This window comes from Macaca fascicularis, chromosome 13 (genome assembly GCF_037993035.2).
Source record: "Macaca fascicularis isolate 582-1 chromosome 13, T2T-MFA8v1.1".
NCBI lineage: Eukaryota > Metazoa > Chordata > Mammalia > Primates > Cercopithecidae > Macaca > Macaca fascicularis.
In genome coordinates, this window is record NC_088387.1 from 48,615,910 (window position 1) to 48,637,698 (window position 21,789).

General features: G+C 51.2%; 1 protein-coding gene across 2 annotated transcripts in view; it reads left to right on the top strand.

Moving 5' to 3' along the window:
* Positions 1-1,011: 1,011 nt before the first annotated feature.
* FBXO41 (F-box protein 41) overlaps positions 1,012-21,789 on the top strand; it is a 30,667-nt gene continuing 9,889 nt past the window's right edge. Inside the window, exons 1-6 of one of the 2 annotated variants that reach the window (XM_045369078.2) lie at positions 1,012-1,231; positions 13,591-13,706; positions 16,436-17,478; positions 19,868-20,093; positions 20,582-20,655; positions 20,907-21,265. In XM_045369078.2, coding sequence (XP_045225013.2) covers positions 16,574-17,478; positions 19,868-20,093; positions 20,582-20,655; positions 20,907-21,265 — 1,564 coding nt within the window. In that variant the 5' untranslated portion in view covers positions 1,012-1,231; positions 13,591-13,706; positions 16,436-16,573. The remainder of the gene's footprint in view (positions 1,232-13,590; positions 13,707-16,435; positions 17,479-19,867; positions 20,094-20,581; positions 20,656-20,906; positions 21,266-21,789) is intronic. The other variant, XM_015433541.3, reaches the window with a different exon arrangement.

The window sequence follows — 21,789 nt, forward strand, 5'->3', positions numbered from 1 at the left end:
AGCCCTGCCCAAGCACCACCCTCAGGCTGAAATAACACTTTCCCCTTTTCTCACCCAAGCCTCAGCTCTGCTCTGGCCTTAGTAGCCTCCAAACCTGTTTCTCAGCCCCACTACAGCCCTGTGGACTTCCTCCAAGCGCACGACAGCCAGATTGTTCCTGCCTCACCAGCTGGGTAGGCCTTAGGCCAAAGGTGGGGCCCTCTGGGTGCTCCAGTCCCAAGAAGCCTGGCTGCTCTCCTAGCCAAGTGGTGGGAGTGGGTAGGAGGGAATCAGGGACCTGGAGGCCTTTTCCTCCTCCTCTAGGTCCGGGATGGGATTTGTGATGGGTACACGTGTTCCTAGGCGGCTCTTTAAGAGCAGAATTGGGTCCCCGGATGGGGTCCGGCCCCAGCTCCGCTGGTTCCTTAGGAATGCCCAGAGGGCATCATCCCAGGCGGTCTCCGCGGAGACCAAGCGTCTGACCCGAGGTCGCCGAGTGCACGACCCAGGCGCGCTGCCCATGAGGCCGCTTAGGGATCGTGGCGCAAGTCTCAGGAGTAGCGCCCGCGCCCGCCCCCTTCCGGATTCACAGAACAGCCCACCCCCGGATTTGCCCCCGCGTGGAAGCAGGCCCAAGCCAGAGTGGTAGGGTTAGGGTGGAGAGGCCCTGATTCAAGGTGGGCAACAGAAGCCACAGCTGGAGGTGCCCAGGGCGGGGAGTGCACTGGGCGGTGCCGGGAGCCGGGAAGACTGGGATCCGGGAGAAGCGCGGCGCGAGCTGTCCCTGCACCCCCAGGGCGGCGCCGAAGACCCCTCCCCCATCGAAACCACCTTGAGCGGAAAACGTGGGGTCCCGGCGCAGCCGCTTCTGGCCGCATCTGCCTCTCCCCAGCTCGCTGGAGAGCCCGCCCCGGAGGAGGGGCTGGCTCCGCCCCACCTCCGTGCTGCCTCCCTCCCCCTTCCCTTGCTTTCCTCGGGCCGCGCGCCCCCTCCTCCCCCTCCTCCTCCTCCTCCTCCATCCTTCCTCCCGCCGGGTTCGTGCGCCCCTCCCGCTGCGACTGGCTGGGAGGCTCGGCCGCCCCCGCCCCGACAGGGAGGCGGGGGCGCTAGCCGCGGCCGCCACCCGAGGCTGCGGAGGGGAACGAGATCCGAGGCCCCGAGGCGGCCCTGCGTCTGGACCGGGCGCGCGGGGGCTCTTCTGCGCCCCCCAGCCCTGGGCCGCTGGGCCTGGCCTCGCCGCGGGGTGGAGGAGGTAAGGGCGAGTTGCGGGCACGCTGCGGGACTGCTCCTGGAGAGGGAAGGAGGGAGGACCCCAGCCACTGTGCCTTCTTCCCCTTCCTTCTCCCCTACAGCCCTCCGGAGGCCCGCGAGGCCGCCCAACCGGGAGGGATTCTGGGCAGGCCAGACCAGAGGAAGGGAAGGGGTTAATTTAAGAAATTAAAATCAGAACGTTTTGAGATCAGGCTTCCCCTCCCCCCTCTCGCCTGTCGCTCCCTGAGCCAGGTTTTGGGGCGGGGGCGGGCTCCAGAACCCCACTGGGACTCTGGACCTTGGAGAACAGGGGCCAGAGGGAGGGAGGAGGGGAAGCGCCCTGAAACCCCAGCCCTCCCTGCCGGCTTCTGAGGGGCTGGGGGAGGGGCCTGGTGTTGAGGCCTGGCTGGGCACCTGTGCGGGTGTCAGTGCGTGCTGGTGTGCACGTGTGATAGTCTGGAGGTGTGCATGTGTGTGCACGCATGTTTCTGACTCTTTACATCCAGTGCCTGTACTGGTGACAGTGCTCACAGTGTCTCTGAATGTGTGCGCCCCTCTGCATTGCTTTGCATGTGAGTGTGTGTGACACGGGGCCTGTGTGCACTGCCCACAGTCTGCCGGCGAGTACTGTGTGGGCCTGCTCTCTCCTTAGGTCTCTCTGCAGCGAGGGACCCAGATGGTTTTCTGGGTGTGGGATCCAGGTTCTGGAACCTGTGTGTGACCTTGGGAGGTGTGTGCCTGTTTGCAGGAGCAGGAGAGTAAGGGAGGGCTTAGAACAGAAAAAGCAGTGCCAGGGCTTCCAGAAGGCAGAGGACTGGATGCATTGACCCCTGAGGGTCTTTGCCAGGCTGGAGTGACTACTCTGGGAGGTATACATGTTTGGGCCACAGCCACAGGTGTGGAGAGTCAGAGCCCCAGCCTTCTTGGGGGATTCAGAGGGATTATAGAGGCAGTGGGCATTCCTTTACTCCCCACCCACAGGGGCCTAATAGGGGTATAATAGGGACAACTCCAGCTGCCTCCCCCATCCTTAGGATACCTCCACCTGCTGGCAGATGCCTCCTAAAAGTACCCAGCTTAGAGCTTCATTTCTTTGGCTTGTAAATCCATCTGTTAACATCCAAATCTTCCTTCCCCATTTCTGTAATTTCCACCTTCTCAGCCCCTTTTCTGCACGTGGATTTTACATGGGAAGAGAGGGAAAGAACTGTTGGGCCCTGAAGGCCAAGTGGGACGGAGAGAAGATGCCATGAATGTGATGGGGAGTTGGGGGCAGAGAGGCAGGGCCACCAGAAAACAAACTCTATTACCTTCTCAATTTTGCCTAATCTGAATTTCACAGAGAAAGAGACAGACATAGAGAGGGAGTTTGGTGATATCCACACAGTTGTTTCTAGATTTAGGAATGCCTATATGGCTTCATTTTTGTTTTTGTTTTGGAATATTTGTTTGTTTTAGACAGGCTCTTGCTCTGTCACCAAGGCTGGAGTGCAGTGGAGTGATCATAGCTCACTGCAGCCTTGACCTCCCGGGCCCAACTGATCCTCCCACCTCAGTCTCCCAAGTAGCTGGGACCACAGGCATATGCCACCACACCTGCCTACTTTTTTTTTTCTTTTGGTAGAGACAGGGTCTCCCTATGTTGCCCAGTCTAGTCTCAAACTCCTGGGCTCAAGTCCTCCTGCCTCAGCCTCCTGAAGTGGTGGGATTATGGCCACTGTGCCCAGCTTTGTTTTGGAATATTTGTAATGGGAAGGGAGTGATGGTTGTTGAAAAGTAATTACCATCCTGCCTTTGAATTCCCTAGATCTCTTTACCTCTCTGGTGACCTATCACACCCTTTATCCATTCATTTAACAAATATGAGGCCAGGTGCAGTGGCTCACACCTGTAATCCCAGCACTTTGGGATGCCAAGGCTGGCTGATCACCTGAGGTCAGGAGTTCGAGACCAGCCTGACCAACATGGAGAAACTCCATCTCTACTAAAAATACAAAAACTAGCTGGTGCGGTTGTGCATGCCTATAATCCCAGCTACTCAGGAGACTGAGGCAGGAGAATTGCTTGAACTTGGGAGGCAGAGGTTGGGGTGAGCCGAGATGCCATTGCACTCCAGCCTGGACAACAAGAGTGAAACTCTGTCTCAAAAACATAAAAATAATTATTGCATGTTACCATGGGCCAACCTGTGTATATTACAGTGTTAGCATGATGTTCCCAATCAGAAGGAGCACAATGTGGAGACCAAGGGCATGAGCTTTGGTCGTCACTTAGTACTGGGTTCATATCCTACTTTATCATGGTTTTAGTTATTCATTAGGTTGTAACAGACCACCCCAGAATTTCTGGATTTAAAACAACAGTGATTTATTATTCCTTCATGGCCTGTGGGTCAGCTGTGACTGTGACTGTGGCTGTGGGCCCTGCTGTTCTCACATGGACTGTCATACAGCTGTATTATGTTGAGAAACTAATAGGAGAGGGACAACAAAATAGCCTCTCATTCTCCAGGGTCTCAATACATGTGGCATCTAATCATTTGCTAGTCTAGCCCAAGTTTCTTATGTGGCAACTGGATCCCAAGAGGGAGCATTCCAAGAGGACAAGTCCTAAGTTACAACTGCTGATCAAGCCTCTGCCTGCATCAGGCTTGCAAATGTCCAGTTGGCCAAAGCAAGTCACATGGCCAATCCCTGAGTCAGTGTGGGAGGAGAGCACATAAGGACAGGAATACTGGGAGGCATGTCTCATTGGGGACCACCAAAGCAACAGTCCATTACAGGCTTTCCTTGGGCAAGTGATTTGGACTCTCTGAGCCTCAGTTTCCTCATCCTAGTATGGAAGCAGTACCACCTACTTGGCAGCATTTTTGTGAGGACCGAGTGAATAACATGATGTCTGACCAGAATCATTAGTAGATAAGTATTCACTGTTTTGATTGTTAAACTGCAGCACCCTAATGGCACAACTCTTATTCATTTATGTGTACCCAGTGCCTAGCATGGGCCTTGTGCTGGACATCATTTGCTGGGTGGATAAAATGGACTGACGCAGACAAGCCCTAAGCCTTAGAACTCAGCTAGAGCAAAGCTGCAGCAATGAGAAGACAGCAAGCTCTTACCTCCCAGTAGGTGACCAGCAGAACCAGGAAGCCACCTGTTATTCAAGGTGATTCTTGGATTTACTTAATTGTAACCAGTTCATGGAATTGTAACCAGTTCCATGATGACGAGTGGTGGAAATTGCTTTGGTTACATGAAATCAATTTCTCCATTATTCAGTGTGATTCCTCTAACAACATACTGATATCTACTGTGTGTGAGGATGAATCTGTTGTATTGTCTCTGCTTCCAGTGTATGTGTTAGGAGGTATCTGATGTGCAAACATGTCCATGATTATCAGTATGTGATGCCTGCTACCACATCCTTGAAGAGGTACAGTAAGGAGTGATTCATGCAGTGATGTGATTTGAGCTGTGGAGGGAGAGGTCAAGGAAGGCTTGAAGGAAAAGATGGCATTTGAGCTGGGCCTGCAGAATTCAGGCCCAGGAGTCCCAGGAAGAGGGACCAGCATGAACCTAGACTTGGGGATGTGACAGCGCATGGCATTTCCCCATGGAGCAAAATCTTGTAGGGCACCCTAAGAACGCATATGGGAGAGAAGCAAAGACAAAAGCTAGAGCTGGCGGAACTCAGGGATGGTTAGATTCCAGCCAATCTTGAGGATGGGCGAGGCCAGGTGGATATCACCTCTCAGAAGATGGTCAGCCTTCTGAAATGTTTTTAGAATAAAAGTGATGTGACTGGATCAATATATGCAGAAAACTTTGGAAGCTGTGAGAATTCAAAGCTGGGAGATTTATAGACTCCATTTAGACAATATCAGTGGTCCATATAGAAGGGGATATAGGTCTGAACTGGGGAAGTGGCTTTAGGAAAAGTAGACAGAATCAAATATTTAGAAGTTAGTGTTGACAAAAATCAGTGATTGATGAGATCTGAGGGGGACTGAAAATTCAGAGATGGCTTTGGGGCGGCGGGGGATGGGGCGCTATCCAGGGTGCTGAATAGATAACCAGGGCATTGGTTGAGATGGGAGCCATGAGAAAGAATGTTTGGAGGTGGGCGTTGGGGTATTGTGAGTTCAGTATTAGTCACATTAAGCTTTGAGCCGTCAATATTGAAATACCACTCTTTTCATTCTCTCCCTGTCTACTGGCTGCTTCTAAGAAGCATTTATTTATTTTTTTTTTAAAGAATTGCTATACATTTCAGGTCTAAGGCATTGAATCATTCGTGCCTCGGGCCTGCGGAAGTGAAGATATAGAGTAGAATTAGGTTAGCCTTAAGAAGCATTTAAATATGTTCAGGTCACTCCCATCTTAGAAACTGCTTCTGGATTCTCCCATGCTGCCTCCTCCTCTTCACAGTTGAGCTTCTTGTATTCACTCATTGTCTCCTCACGTCCTTACCTCACTCACTCCTCAGCCCACATCAACCAGGCCCATCAAAGCAGCCCTCTTGAAAGTGCCGAGTGGGCCCTTCCCTCTTCTGCTCTTACTTGAGTTGTCAACATTATTTCTACTGTTGCTCACTCCTCTCCTGAACGTCCTCTCCTCCCTAAGATTCCTTGCCAGAACTCCCATTTCTGCTGCTGGTTCTTAGGAACCTCTTGGTTCTTCTGCCTCTCTGAGGGTCCATCTTTTCCCCCAGCTCCCCTCTCTCTGAACCCTCTCCCTGGACTTGCTCATTGATTAAATACTTTCCTTTTTACCCTTAAGTTGCCAAAACTGTATTTTTTGGCTCCGTGTTGCAATCAACACGGAGTGAGGTTCCAACAGTGGAACCTCAAACTCATGGAATCCACAGCCAAAATTATCTCCCTTCAAAACTTGCCATCCTCCACTTTTCCTCCTTGCTGAGTCACATCCTCATCTCCCCAGTTGTTTAAGACCCAAACCTGAGCCTCATTCTTGATTCCTCCCTTTCTTACCTGCCACAGTCATTCTGTCACCAGGCCTTCTTGACTCTCCTTCCTTAATTGCTCCCATATCCATCCTTCTGCCCATTTGCCCTCCTGCTACCTTGGTTAATAGTTTCCACTTCCAGTGTTCCAACAACCTTCTTCCTGACCTTGGCTCTCTGTATTTTATTCTCTAAACTAAATCTGATCAAGCCCTTGCCATTTGTTCATTCCACAAACACTACCCCATGAGCACCTGCCCCATGCCAGGCACTGTTAGAAGTGTTGGGGAAATAGCAGTGATTGAGATACACAATGTCTCTATCCTTGAGGAGCTTACATTTAAGTTCCCTGAAGGAGGAATACTTTCTCACTTCCTTGCCCTTATACATGCTGTTTCATGTGCTCTGAATGTCTTTCTTCTCCTACCCCAACCTCATAGTTGTTCTTCTTCACCTGGCAATTATATTTTCCTCTTCAAGAGTCAGCTTAGATGCTACCGCCTCTGGGGGTTCCCCAGTCCTCCAATTCTTCAAGTTAGGTTAAGTGTAGATCCCGTGCCTGCCTCTTGCATAATGTTTATTTCATAATTGTATCTTCTAACACCTCAGTCAGCCCCGGGAGACAACAAACTGTGTGTAGGCCAGGACTGGATCTTGTTTGTCTTTGCCCTCAACAAACCTAGCACAGCACCTGGTATAGCTCATGGCACAGGGTAGGTACTCAGTAAATACACATAGAATAAATTTGTGTTTGAATAGAGCTTAGGAGAGAACTCTTGGCTAGAAATGCAGATTTGGGAGATGATTAGTTAGGACGCTTGATTGCAAGGGACAGAAATTCAACCTGAACTACTTTAAGCAAATTTACCAATTCCTATAACTGGAAAGAAGGGAAATGAATGAGTCTTGGACACCCAGGTCCTCACAGATGTGGTGAGGACTCTCCAGCTCTTGGCTCAGCTTTCCTCTGAGTATTCCCCACCATGCATGGGTTTTCTCCATGTGATGGGTGGAGGTTGCACAAGGCCATAGACAGCTTCACCATCCTAGCATGGGATCCCAGAGGGACAAGAGGACTATTTGATCTTTCATATAAACTCCCAGTAGAGGACTCTGTTGGCTCAGCTTGAGGAATATGCTCAACCCTGGGTCAATCACTGTGGCCAAGAAGATAGAAATACTGTGATTGGCCAGGCCTGGGTCATGTGCCCACCTACTAGGATTGACACCCCGGCCAGAACCACATAAAGTACAGAGGGGCAGCTCACTAAAGAAAGGATGAGATGTTGCTATTACCAGAAGGTGAAGAAGACTTGCGGAGCAGATGAAAATCATAATGCCCACTGCAGGGACTATCAGTGACCACATGATGGTGGAAGCCATAGAAATGCAAGATGATCTGTGTTGCTGGCAAAGTCAACGTGTGAGAATGTGACAGGAAGCACGAGCTAGAGAAGACACACATCTTAAGATGGTTGGTCTTGTTTGAAGAGATAAGACTCACATACCTGTAAGCCTTAAAAAAAAAAAAAAGAAAAAAAAAAGTACCTCTGATTAGTTCAGCCTGTAGAATCCTTCTATCCAAAGAAAACCTTGCCGGGGACTTGAAGGAAAGTAGGCTTGAGATAGGCATTTCAGATACGAGGAGCATCACAGGTCTGGAGGCATGGTCAGGCCAAAAAAGGAAGCAAGTCTTAGGACTGCAGAGGTTGCTGATTTGGGAAGACTAGAATGCAAAGGAAAATCTCCAGCTGTTCTGTCCTGGTGCTCATCGTACAGACTTGTGATAAAATTTGAACACTTCTGTTTTCCTTTTTCCTCTGTCCTGCCTCCCCCTGACTTTATTGCCCTCTCGCCTGTATTCAAGCAAAGCTTCAGGTGCATGCTTAGGAGGTGCATAAATCTAGACAAAAATTTTCCTAAGATTTGTAGTCATTTCTCAGCTCCAGCAGATGGAGGGCAACTGTGAGGAGGGCTGGTCTGGGGTGAAGAGGCACTTGTACCCCAGAAGTCCCTCTCCTCCTCCACCTTACACATCCATCCACAGGCTGACACCCCCAGACTTTCGCCTTCCCCTACTCTCTGGCAGCCTGGCTAGCAGGATGCTGTGAGGCAAAAAGGGGCACTTCAAAAGTATATGGTGAGAGAGAGCAGGGTGGGGAGAAGGCTGGCTACTTCTGGGGCCCTGAAAGATGCCCCCCACAGGAAGGACCAGCACTTAGTTAGGATGAACAGATACACACAGATGCCCTGACACCAGGCTCACCATACATTATAGAATATCCTTGTTCTTGAACAGTTCTGTATGTATGTGAACTCTAGAGTATCTCTGGTCACTTTGCCAACTTTTTCAGTTTTGTCTATAGTTATTAGTCTATTCAAGTTTTCTATTGCTTCTTGAGTCAATTTTGATAATATATATTTTCCTAGAAAAGCATTCAGTTCACCCAGATTTTCAAAGATTTGGGCCAAGAGTTGTACCTGGTAGTAATTTAAGAAAATCTTCTCTGTGCCAGCAGTTATCTCTCTTTTTTTTCCCCATGTGTTATATATAAATGCATTCTCTCTCTCTCTCTCTATTTCTCTCTCTCTCTCTATTTCTCTCTCTCTCACTCTCTCTCTCTCTCCCTCCCTCCCTCTCTCTCTCTCAGAATAGATTTGCCAGAGACCTAATTATTTTGCTGGTCTTTTCAAAGAACCATCTTTTGGATTTACTTCTCAAGGCTACATTTTGGGTTTTAATATACCTAAAGGATGGTGTTGTTGGAACAATTACTACACACCATTTTTTTTTCTTCTTTTGAGACGGAGTTTTGCTGTTGTTGCCCAGGCTGGTGTGCAATGACGCAATGGCTTACGGCAGCCTCCACCTCCTGGGTTCAAGCGATTATCCTGCCTCAGCATCCTGAGTAGCTGGGATTACAGTCACCTGCCGCGACGCCTGTCTAATTTTTGTATTTTTAGTAGAGACGGGGTTTCACCCTGTTGGCCAGGCTGGTCTCAAACTCCTGACCTCAGGTGATCCACCTGCCTTGGCCTCCCAAAGGGCTGAGATTACAGACGTGAGCCACTGCACCCAGCCTACTACATATCATTTTTTTTAAAAAAGAAAGTTAAGTCTTGGCCAGGTGTGGTGGCTCATGCCTGTAATCCTAGCACTTTGGGAGGCTGAGGCAGGTGGATAAGGAGTTCGAGACCAGCCTGGTCAACATGGTAAAACCCCCTCTCTACTAAAAACACAAAAATTAGCTGGGCCTGGTGGCACACACCTGTAATCCCAGCTACTCGAGAGGCTGAGGCAGGAGAATTCACTTGAACCCAGGGGGCAGAGGTTGTAGTGAGCTGAGATCACGCCACTTCACTCTAACCTGGGAGACAGAGTGAAACTCTGTCCAAAAAGAAAAAAAGGAAGTTAAGTCTTGTCTCATATATACTAAGGTATTTATGGATGAAATAATATGATATTTAGGATTTGCTCAAAATTATCCAATAGTGGGGGCAGGGCAAGTGTGAAGCAGGGAAGTAGTGTGCAGATGAAAAATAATTGGCCATGAGTTGAGAATTCTTGAAGCTGGATGATGGGTACCTAGGAGTTCATCATAATACTCTATTTTTGAATATGTATGAAAACGTCTATAATGGAAAGTTGGTTTTTAAAAATTCCTGTCACACCATGCACACCAAAAATTTCTAGCTGGGTTATAAAATGCAAATGGACCAGGTGTGGTGGCTCACACTTGTAATCCCAGCACTTTGGCAGGTCGAGGTGGGCAGATCACCTGAGGTCAAGAGTTCAAGACCAGCCTGGCCAACATGGTGAAATGCCGTCTCTACTGAAAATACAAAAATTAGCCGGGTATGGTGGTGGGTGCTTGTAATCCCAGCTACGCGGGAGGCTGAGGCACAAGAATCACTTGAACCCAGGAGGTGGAGGTTGCAGTGAGCCAAGATCACCACACCACTGCACTCCAACCTGGGCAACAGAGCAAAACTCTGTCTGAAAAAAAAAGAAAAGCAATCCAAATGTAGGCCAGATGCAGTGGTTCAGGCCTATAATCCCAGCAGTTTGGGAGGTTGAGGTGAGTGGATCATTTGAGCCTAGCACTTTCTGACCAGCCTGGACAACAAAGTGAGACGCTGTCTCTTTTTTTTTTTTTTTTTTAAATTATACTTTAAGTTCTAGGGTACATGTGCACAACATGCAGGCTTGTTACATATGTATACATGTGACATGTTGGTGTGCTGCACCCATTAACTCGTCATTTACATTAGGTATATCTCCTAATGCTATCCCTCCCCACTCCCAACCCTGTCTCTTAAAAAAAAAAAAAAAATCCAAAAGGAAATCATACAGCCTAAAGTATTTATATACTCCCAAGTCATTGTTAGTTTATGGTATTATGGTTATTTGTTTAAAGTCCTTAATTCTAAAAAATATTCTGGAATTTTAAAAAAGGAAATCACAAGTATCGAAATAAAACATATGTAACTGTTTATAATCTTTGGGTAGGGAGAGATTTCCTAAGCATAAAAACAAAATCCGATTTTACTGCGGCATAATTCAAAACTTTAGTATATCAATAAAGACCATAAACAAAAGTAAAAGCCAATCAACACACTTGAGAAAAATATTTGCAGTATATAAATGATAAAGGATCAATAATATTAAAAGCTTTTGTAAATCGATAAGAAAATATGAATGTTAAGTATGAAAATGAGTGAAGTAGTGCACAGGCAAGTTACCAAAGAGATAGAAATGGCCGGTATATGTGTGAAAAAATGTCCAGCCATCACAGTTAAGGACATGGAAGTGAAACAGCCAGGCCACTTTTCAGTTTCAAATTGGTAAGAGCACAGAGGCCAGATCGTGAAACTGGAGAGTTTGGCTGCAGTTGGTAGTGGATGGGGGTCCCCTTGAAGGAGTCTGAGCAGAGGAATCCGATGCATTTACAGATGGAATAGAGCTGCAGGACTGAAGGCTGAGCCAGCAGTCTAGATGTGATGAGGTTGTGGCCTAGAAGAGTACAAAGCATGAGAAAAGAACAGTTGGGTTGAAAGCACTTGGAAGGAAAAACCAGTAGGTCTTGATGGTTAGCAGAGAGAAAAATCAAGATGGTCAGTGGCATGGCTGGGAGGACAGTGACACCAAAGGAAACAGGGGTGCTGGTAGTAAGTGAGGAGAAGTCTGGGATTTGCTTTTGAAACTGTGGGCCATTGTATTAGTCTGGAGTCTCATTACTAGAGACTGGCAACTGACGCAAATGATTAAAGCTACAAAAACATTTGCAGCCCTTCTCAATGGTCAAGTCGTGGGTTAGAGCTTCAGGCACGTCTGGATGTGGATGTTCAAATATCATCAGGGGTCCTTTACTTCTTTTGTCTCAAAGAGAGGACAAAAATGGCCACAAGATGCTCCAGGCTCACATCCTACCAACTGAGCACAGCTCTTGAAGTGCCTGTATCGGCCCAGATTGAGAAATGAGTCCATTACTGACTGGACCACTGTGATTCTAATGGAACAGACTGAGGTCATGTGTGTTCCCTGGGAGCCAATGGATGTGGTCAGCCCTACCCAAATCTATTCAAAGTGCAGGGAATGGTTCTCAAAGGAAAAATTGGGGATCAATTCACAATAAAGAGGGATCAGAGCCAGGCAGTAAAAACAATAAAAGTGGCCGGGCGCGGTGGCTCAAGCCTGTAATCCCAGCACTTTGGGAGGCCGAGACGGGTGGATCACGAGGTCAGGAGATCGAGACCATCCTGGCTGACACGGTGAAACCCCGTCTCTACTAAAAAATACAAAAAATTAGCCGGGCGAGGTGGCGGGCGCCTGTAGTCCCAGCTACTCGGGAGGCTGAGGCAGGAGAATGGCGTGAACCCGGGAGGCGGAGCTTGCAGTGAGCTGAGATCCGGTCACTGCACTCCAGCCTGGGCGGCAGAGCCAGACTCCGTCTTAAAAAAAAAAAATAAATAAATAAAAGTGCACTGTATTTCACTTCTTAGATGTCTAAGATCAACATAGACCCCCTTTACTGTGTAATTTCAAAAAATATTTTCATGTTTATCATAATGCAACTATCCCTCATCAATCTTAAAGCATAGTTATCCCACTTCTGGGAGGAGACATTCCAAGTTTTCACCCAGTTACCATATCTATCCCCAATTCAACATCTTGGCAATGGCAAGGGGCTGTTTGGTTAGGTACTAAGCTCATGGTCTTTCCATTTGAGGCCCAACTACAATGATGGAGAGAAAATTGTATAGCTGAAAGGAGGAAAAACCCTCCTAGTTGAAGAGGGGGGTGAGGAAAAAACCTGGTCTGTGGTCCACATGCTTGACTGAATGGTGAGGAAGAGGTTCCCTGGTGCACCAACCTCACTGCTCTGACCAACCTCACTGCTCTGATTTCGCTGTCTCTGTGAGAGGAGCACTGAGGGATGCAGGTTTGGGGAGGTTCAGGGCAACCATAGGGGCTGAGCAATCCTTTGGTTTGTGGAGGCTTTCTGGCAATACAATTCCCTTAATCTCCGGGAGGCTTTTCAGTCAGTTTGCATTTGGTTATCCCCAGAGCTATTAACCAAAGCTAGAGACCTCTATGAAAGTTATGATTCTTAGCCGGGCGCAGTGGCTCACGCCTGTAATCCCAGCACTTTGGGAGGCTGAGGCGGGCAGATCACGAGGTCAGGAGATCAAGGCCATCCTGGCTAACACAATGAAACCCCATCTCTACTAAAAATACAAAAAAATTAGCTGGGCATGGTTTTGGGCGCCTGTAGTCCCAGCTACTCAGTAGGCTGAGGCAGGAGAATGGCATGAACCCGGGAGGTGGAGGTTGCAGTGAGCCGAGATCATGCCACTGCACTCCAGCCTGGGTGACAGAGTGAGACTCCATCTCAAAAAAAAAAGAAAGTTAAAGAAAGTTATGAATCTTGAATGAAGTCCCTGGTGGTGGTATAGAAGGAGGGTAAGGGTTATCTCTTAGCAACAGGCCCCAGTGTTCTGCCCATCCCAGGAGCCCTTGGTTCTGCAGCCTCTAGCTGGGCCTCTACCACAGGGCAATGCAAACTCCTAGTCTGGGGTGGGAGGCAGAAGGTTATCTGCCTCTTCTCACTCAAGCTTCATCCCAATGGAAGGCTGTTTATAATGGAAGCTTCTGTCCAGCTGGAGGGGGCACAGCAGGAGAGGTTCAGCAGGGCCCGAGGAGTTGAGTACCTGTCAGGCCCCAGGCTTGTCTCCCTCTTAGTACCCAGCCTCTTTGTCTTCGCTTGAGCTGCCTTTAGCTTGAAGCAAAGAACTAGCTCTTAATTATCTGACTCTCAGCCATGTTGAATTACTGGCCGCAAGCAGAAAGGGCCTCTCTGGGCAAGCCCAAATTTTCTTCCTTTCTGCTTTCAGATGGGCTCCTTTCAGCCAGAGTGTGTCTCTTGCTTGTTGGACCTTACTGAGGCCATTGGAAAGACACTCCCAACATCCTGACATTTTTCTCCAAATCCCCTAATGTTCCAGCCATGGTAGGTACATGGCCTGAGCTCCAGGGATGGTGGGAGACAGTTTCATCATCTGCTTTGCTGCTGCTCTGTTCACCAACCTGTGAGTGGGGAATGGGGGAAGTAGTGCCAGCTTATGCCCCCCTGCTTAGTTCAGCTAATTTCTTTTGTGGGTCTATGAAAACTTTCCATCTCTGATTCTAATTTCTTGGTTAGGATGTTTTCTGGGTGCAAGTAACACAGAACCAGCTGTAACTAGCTTAAGCAAAAAAGGGAAATAGGGGCTGGGTGCAGTAGCTCACACCTGTAATCCCAACACTTTCAAAGGCTGAGGCAGGGCCGGGCGCGGTGGCTCAAGCCTGTAATCCCAGCACTTTGGGAGGCCGAGACGGGCGGATCACGAGGTCAGGAGATCGAGACCATCCTGGCTAACACAGTGAAACCCCGTCTCTACTAAAAATACAAAAACTTAGCCGGGCGAGGTGGCGGGCACCTGTAGTCCCAGCTACTCGGGAGGCTGAGGCAGGAGAATGGCGTGAACCCGGGAGGCGGAGCTTGCAGTGAGCTGAGATCCGGCCACTGCACTCCAGCCTGGGTGACAGAGCGAGACTCCGTCTCAAAAAAAAAAAAAAAAAAAAAAAAAGGCTGAGGCAGGTGGATCACTTGAGGCCAGGAGTTCGAGACTAGCCTGGCCACCATGGTGAAATCCTGTCTCTACTAAAAATACAACAGTTAGCTGGGCGTGGTGGCACATGCCTGTAGTCCCAGCTACTTGGGACTCCTGAGGCAGGAGAATCGCTTGAACTTCAGAGGGGGAGGTTGTAGTGAGCTGAGACTGCACGACTACATTCTAGCCCGGGTGAAAGAGTGAGACTCCATCTCATAAAAAAGGGGGTGGTGGTGCAGAATTGATTAGTTTGTGTAACTGAACAGGCCAGGCTCTCAAACAGTGTCTGTGAGGAATGTCTTTCTCCATCTAAGTTTTGCTTCTTTGGGTTGGCTTCATTCCCAGGTGTCTCCTCCCAAAAGGAGAAAGGATGGCCCCAGCAGCACCGGCCTTCTCCATCAGCTTAGAAACCTGATCCCAAAGACAATGCTTTCCCTCAGTCATTCTAGAACAGTCCTGGGGCTCACTGGCTCAACTTTGGTGCTCCATGTTTACCCCAGGACTGGGGATTTGCCAGGTCTATGTCACATCCCCAAGACCATGTGGACTGAGAAAGTGGGGAAGGATGGTTCCCTATGGTCAAAGCAGGGTGCTGTTACCAGGAGGAGGACTGGATGCTGGGCTGGCAAAGGGAACAGACATCCACCCATACATCCTGTGGAAATGCCAGAAGGCAACAGAACTCTGCGGCAGGTCAGGATGGAGAAGTAGAGCTTACAGGTGCGAGTAAACCTGTGGGAGGGAAGCCGACTGCCTTCCTGGGGGGAGGATAGAGATGGAGGGCTCCAGAGGCAGACCTCAGGGAATGAGGACGTTTAGGAAGGCAGCAAGAACAGGAAGTTGCAGAACCCATGGGAAAATCCAGACCGGAAAGCTCATGGCAGCCTGTGAAGATGGAGGGGTCAACCGTATCAGCCATGGGACCAAGTCGGGTTGATGACAACTGGCTTAACTGATCAGCAGGTGGTCTGTGACCTTGATCACAGGGCAGTGGAAGCCTGATTGCAGACAGTTAGAAAGAGGATGGCAGTGAGGAATGGGATGGAGACCCCACGAGGTAGGAGAAGGGTGACAGGAAGCCAGATCTGGAGGGGCAGCAGGAGTTGACGGTGAGGAGGGTTGGAATGCCAGAATTGGTGGGGGGATGGAGGGACCTTGTGCCAAAAGGGGTGTGGGGAGGACGGATAATAAAGCCCTTGGGGTAAAGGTGGGGCAGGGACACTTACTGGAAGCCTACCTCACCTTTTCTAGGTCTGAGAAAAAGACCTAAGGGCTTGGAGTGATAGGGATAGGAGGATGTGGTGCAGAAGTCGGGACAAAACAAACAGTGACACAAGTGATGTCATTAGGTAGAGTGATGTTTTGGTTACTGAAACATGGTACCAATAGTTCCAGCCTGTGTGGGGGTGCAGTCTGCAAAAACTGAAAATAAGCATCTTCTTTCCAAGGATTTTTACACTCATCTTAAGTATACAGCTTGATGATTATTTACATATGTACACAACTGTATAACCACCACCCAGAGCAGATATAGAACATTCTCCACATCACATAAAGCTGCCTCCTGCCCCTTCCCAGTCCATGTAGCCCCCAGCTGGGGACCTCTATGCTGACTTCATCATCAATTGTGTCTGTTCTTGAACTCCATCTCTCTGGCATTCTACAGCATGCACTCTTTGGTCTGGCTTCTTTCATGCAACATAATATTGGATGGACTCATCCACGTCACTGTGTGTACCAATAGTTTCTTTTCTTATTGCTGGGTAGATTCCATCATTAATATGCTACAGTTTAACCATTCTACCATTGATGGGCACTTGGGTCGTTTCCAGGTTGGAACCATTATAAATAAAAGTAATTACGAGCCAGCCCCTTTAAAAACAGATTATCTCATTCTCTCGCTCTCTCTCTCTCTTGCACATATACAGGCCCTCGCACAGGTGCCAGAGCAGGCCAGCCTCCTCTGGGAGGTCGCCCGTTGCCCCTCGATACTGTTTCCTCATGGCTGGGGGATGAGGGCTCGGGACTGGGAGCCGGGGTGGGCGCAGTGATACCCTCTTCCTAAGACTCATCGCGTCTCTTCCAGCCTCCTCGCCCCGGGCCGCGGGCGCCCTGAGCCTTCCTGACCCCGCAGGGGGCCTGGCCCGCGGTCCCCCATGAGCGCGCCCGGCTGACCGGCGGGGCGGCCGCGGTGGAGCCCGCGTGCCGCGGGGGCGGCGGGGCCATGGCCTCGCTGGACCTGCCGTACCGCTGCCCCCGCTGCGGGGAGCACAAGCGCTTCCGCAGCCTGTCGTCGCTGCGCGCGCACCTGGAGTACAGCCACACCTACGAGACGCTCTACATCCTCTCCAAGACCAACAGCATTTGCGACGGCGCCGCCGCTGCAGCGGCCGCCGCGGCGGCCGCCTCGGGCTTCCCGCTGGCGCCCGAGCCCGCCGCCCTGCTGGCCGTGCCCGGCGCCCGGCGCGAGGTCTTCGAGAGCACGTCCTTCCAGGGCAAGGAGCAGGCGGCCGGGCCGTCGCCCGCGGCGCCGCACCTGCTGCACCACCACCACCACCACGCGCCCCTCGCACACTTCCCCGGCGACCTGGTGCCCGCCAGCCTGCCCTGCGAGGAGTTGGCCGAGCCGGGCCTCGTGCCCGCCGCTGCCGCTCGCTATGCGCTGCGCGAGATCGAGATCCCGCTGGGGGAGCTGTTCGCCCGCAAGTCCGTGGCGTCCTCAGCGTGCTCGACGCCGCCGCCTGGGCCTGGCCCCGGCCCTTGCCCCGGGCCTGCCTCCGCTTCGCCCGCGTCCCCCTCACCTGCCGATGTGGCCTACGAAGAGGGCCTGGCGCGCCTCAAGATCCGTGCGCTGGAGAAGCTGGAGGTGGACCGGCGGCTGGAGCGCCTGAGCGAGGAGGTGGAGCAGAAGATCGCGGGCCAGGTGGGCCGGCTGCAGGCCGAGCTGGAGCGCAAGGCGGCGGAGCTGGAGACTGCGCGGCAGGAGAGTGCGAGGCTTGGGCGCGAGAAGGAGGAGCTGGAGGAGCGCGCGTCTGAGCTCTCCCGCCAGGTGGACGTGAGCGTAGAGCTTCTGGCCTCACTCAAGCAGGACCTGGTGCACAAGGAACAGGAGCTGAGCCGCAAGCAGCAGTGAGTAGACCCTCGGGGCCCTGTGGGTGGTTGTGCCTGTGCGGGTCACTGTGCCGCCGCCACCACCACCGTGGGCGTGCCTGAGTGTGTCTGTATGTGGCCATGGCTTTGTAATAGAGGATCTGTGGCCAGTAGCATGCATGTGGGGCCAAGAGTGTCATGATGATGTGTGTTTGGTACTGTGAGGACATGGCAGTGTGACCCTGTGCCTCTTTGTGAAGACTGCCTTTCTTCTTCTCTGTCCTAGACAAGCCAACTCCTGCATTTTGGCACCAGATCCTCTTCTCTTTTGTCTACCCAAAGACATAGCTCAACTCTCCCCTCTCCCATCATCAGATTTTCTGTTTCTGCATATTTCTTTTCTTTTTTTTTTTTTTTTTGTGACAGAGTCTTGCTCTGTTGCCCAGGCTGGAGTGCAGTGGCGTGATCTCGCCTCACTGCAGCCTCCGCCTCCTGGGTTCACGCCATTCTGCCTCAGCCTCCCGAGTAGCTGGGACTACAGGCGCCCGCCACCACCCCCGGCTAATTTTTTGTATATACATATATATATATATATATATATATATTTTTTTTTTTTTTTAGTAGAGACGGGGTTTCACCATTTTAGTCAGGATGGTCTCCATCTTCTGACCTCGTGATCAGCCCTCCTCGGCCTCCCAAAGTGCTGGGATTACAGGCGTGAGCCACCGCGCCCAGCCTGTTTCTGCATATTTCTAAAGGCATACAGAATGTTATTTCTTTCATCTACCACAACCCTCTTCCCTTTAAGCTACTGCTCCTTTTCTCTCCTTACAGAAAACTCCTTGTATTTGTTTATACTTCTTGTCTCCAATTTCTTTCCTCACTTTCTCTCTTGAACCCAGGCTGATCGGGTTTCCACCTCTACCAGGGTCCCCATGTCACCAGTGACCTTTCTGTTGCTAAGGCCTAGCCATGGTCTTACTTGCCCCATTGGTGGCATTTGACATAGCTGATCCCTGACATGCCTTCTTCCCTTGGCTTCCAGGACACTCTTGGGATTTCCTTCTATCTGTCTCAGTCCTCTTCATTTCTCTGGTCTTTAAATGTAGGATTATGAACTACAGATGACCCCTGACTTATGATGGTTTGACACAATTTTTAAATTTTCTGATGCTACAAAAGCATCATGCAGTCCGTAGAAACTGTACTGTGTGAAAATGAAAAACAGTATGTACAACCATACTGTTTCTTTAGTACAGTATTCAATAAATTACATGAGATCAACACTTTTTTTATAAAATAGACTTTGTGTTCAGTGATTTTGTCCAACTGTAGGCTAATAGAAGTGCTCTGAGCACATTTAAGGTAAGCCAGGCTAAGCACTGGTGTTCAGTAGGGTAAGTGCATTAAATGCATTTTTGACTGATGATATTTTCAACTTACAATGGGCTGACGGGGATGTATCCCCATTGTAAGCCAAGGAGCATTTGTATATAGATGTTATTTATGTGTCCCCATTGTGATGTAAACTCCATAAAGGCAGGAGTTGTTCACTGCTATTTCCCCAATACCTAGAACAGTGCCTGGCACCTAGAGGGTGCTCAATAAATGTTGAATGGATGCACAAACAACCGGGAATGCATTTGGGAGTAAGTACACACGTGATTCTAAGTGTGCCATGTGTTCATGCAGCTCCTAGAAGTTGGTGCAAACTATCAGTATGCTTCCACATTTGAGTGTATTCCTCTGTGGGGTGATGTGACTTAGCGTGTATTTTTGAAGGTTCTTGAAAGTATGTTTGACTGTGTCGGTGGTACTATGCCTCCATGGTTCTTTGCGTGTCTCACACGTGAGCACATGCCCGAGCTGGAAAATGATGTGAGTACACGAACATGAATGTGTGGGGCTGTGCCTGGGGCTGTGTAATGGGCCTCTGTGTGGGGATATGTGACATGGCTGGTGGCTCTAAGTATGTGCCTAGGAGTGTTCTGTGTTGGGATGCTGGGTATTGAAGGCCATGCACATGTGACTGAACATGTCTGTGTTTCTGTATGAGAGAGATGTGTCTGGTTATGGCATATGAATGTACATGGGGTACGTGTGTGGGGATGTGTGTGTGCCTCGAGTGGTTGTGTGGGACTGAGTATGCCTGAGTATTTCTGTGGAGAGCGGGGTGTGTAGTATTTCTGTGGAGAGCAGGGTCTGGGGCCGGGTGGGTGGGGTGTGAGTGTGTGGCTCGGAGTGCATGCATGCATTTCTGTATGTATCATCGTGCGGGGCTAGGCCTGTTCTGCAGGAACCCATGTGACCGTTAGCAGACACCGCAGGCAGCTGTGCCGGTGTCTCCCCGCACTGGCCAGGCTCTCCTCCAGAGGGTGGGTGGGCAGGCAGGCTGAGGCTCTGGGGTAAGAGACTGCTCTGGGCCCAGGGAGGTGGTGCAGATCGACCAGTTCCTGAAGGAGACAGCGGCGCGGGAGGCCAGCGCCAAGCTGCGGCTGCAGCAGTTCATTGAGGAACTCCTTGAGCGGGCTGACCGTGCCGAGCGACAGCTGCAGGTCATCAGCAGCAGCTGTGGCAGCACGCCCAGTGCCAGCCTGGGCCGTGGAGGTGGGGGCGGTGGTGCTGGCCCCAATGCCCGGGGCCCAGGCAGAATGGTGAGTGCCCACCTGCTTTCTCTCCTCTACCTGCACACCTGGTCCCCCACAACCTCACCTTTCACGTGGCTGGATATCTCTCCATGATGCCCCATTCGCCCCTTCTTTGGCTTTTCCCCCACGAGCAGATGCCAGGAATGGGGAGACCCTCTGATTGGGCAGGAGTGCCAGTGCCAGTCCCCGAGGCTGTAGTGAGATATGATTCAGTGACCCCAGTCCTCAGGGGCTATCTCTGCCCATCCCTGCAAATGAGATTCCAGGAGCCACAAGCTGGGGTCCGGGGTGTTGGGTGGCTGTGGGGAGGGGCTGGTGAACCTGCCTCTCTGGGCTGTCTGTCTGTCCATTTGTCCATCTTTCCCAACTGTTTTCCCTTCTCTCTCCTCTCCCCCATTTCCTCTCCATCTTTTTCCCTGTTTCCCCTGCTATTCCTGCTCATCCTCTTGCCTCCTCCGCCCCTCTCCTTTACCTCCTGCTCTGGGGGCCCACAGCGAGAACACCACGCGGGCCCGGCCGTGCCTAGCACATATGCAGTGTCACGGCATGGCTCCTCTCCCAGCACAGGGTAAGCCTTGGGCCCAGCCCACCCCATACAGCCCACCCTCGCCCTGGAAAGATCCGCTGACCTGTCTGGGGCTTGTGTCATCCTCCTGTCCCTGACCCCCCGGGTCACGTGTGTCTGCCTTTCCACACCCAAAGGGGGCTTTTGGAAAGCAGTGTGGGTGGGTTGCCCTCAGCCAACGGTAGGGGCAGGGTGGGGAGTTTGGGCAGGCCTGGTGCCTCTCACCCCTTACTGTGTGATCCACCCTGCCCCAGGGCCTCCAGCCGTGTGCCAGCCGCATCCCAGAGCTCAGGCTGCTATGACAGTGACAGTCTGGAGCTGCCCAGGCCGGAGGAGGGGGCCCCTGAGGACAGTGGCCCTGGGGGCTTGGGCACACGGGCCCAGGCTACCAACGGGGGCTCAGAGCGGTCCCAGCCCCCTCGCAGCTCAGGCCTGCGGCGCCAGGCCATCCAGAACTGGCAGCGCAGACCCCGCCGACACAGCACTGAGGGGGAAGAGGGTGACGTCTCTGACGTTGGCTCCCGAACCACTGAGTCAGAGGCTGAGGGCCCGTTGGATGCGCCCCGCCCCGGGCCTGCTATGGCTGGGCCATTGAGCAGCTGCCGGCTCTCAGGTAGGTCCCGGAAGGGTTGGCAGGGGGACACAGATCTGAGGCAGTGAATCTCCTGGGCTCCTGCACCCCCCTTCCCTTTCCCCAGACTTGCCCACCCCTCCTACATAGCACCCTTTAAGCCTAGGGCAGGAACTCTTGTGACAGGGCAGGGCTGCAGCGGCACAAGTATGCTCAGATTGTCTGATGCACAAGGATGCCACATCCGGGGGACGGGGGGGTCCATTCACGTGGTGGGCTCATCAACATTTATAGGACAGCAGTTGATTGTTGCCTCCCAACTCTGAAGCCCCTGGTGCAGTGGGGGAGAGGCCTCCCACCATATTCACAGAAGGCCCCACACATATGTGGGTAGGTTGGGAGGTGAGAGGGCTAGGCTAGGGTCAGGCTTGTAGCTGCACCCCATGTTCTGGGTAGCCCCATGCCCACCTTCTGTTTCCAGAGGCCCAGTTTATACTGCAGCACCCCCCAACCCCTTTCCCTCTCCAAATCTGATATGTTGCCTCATGTAGGGGGTGAGTTTGAAT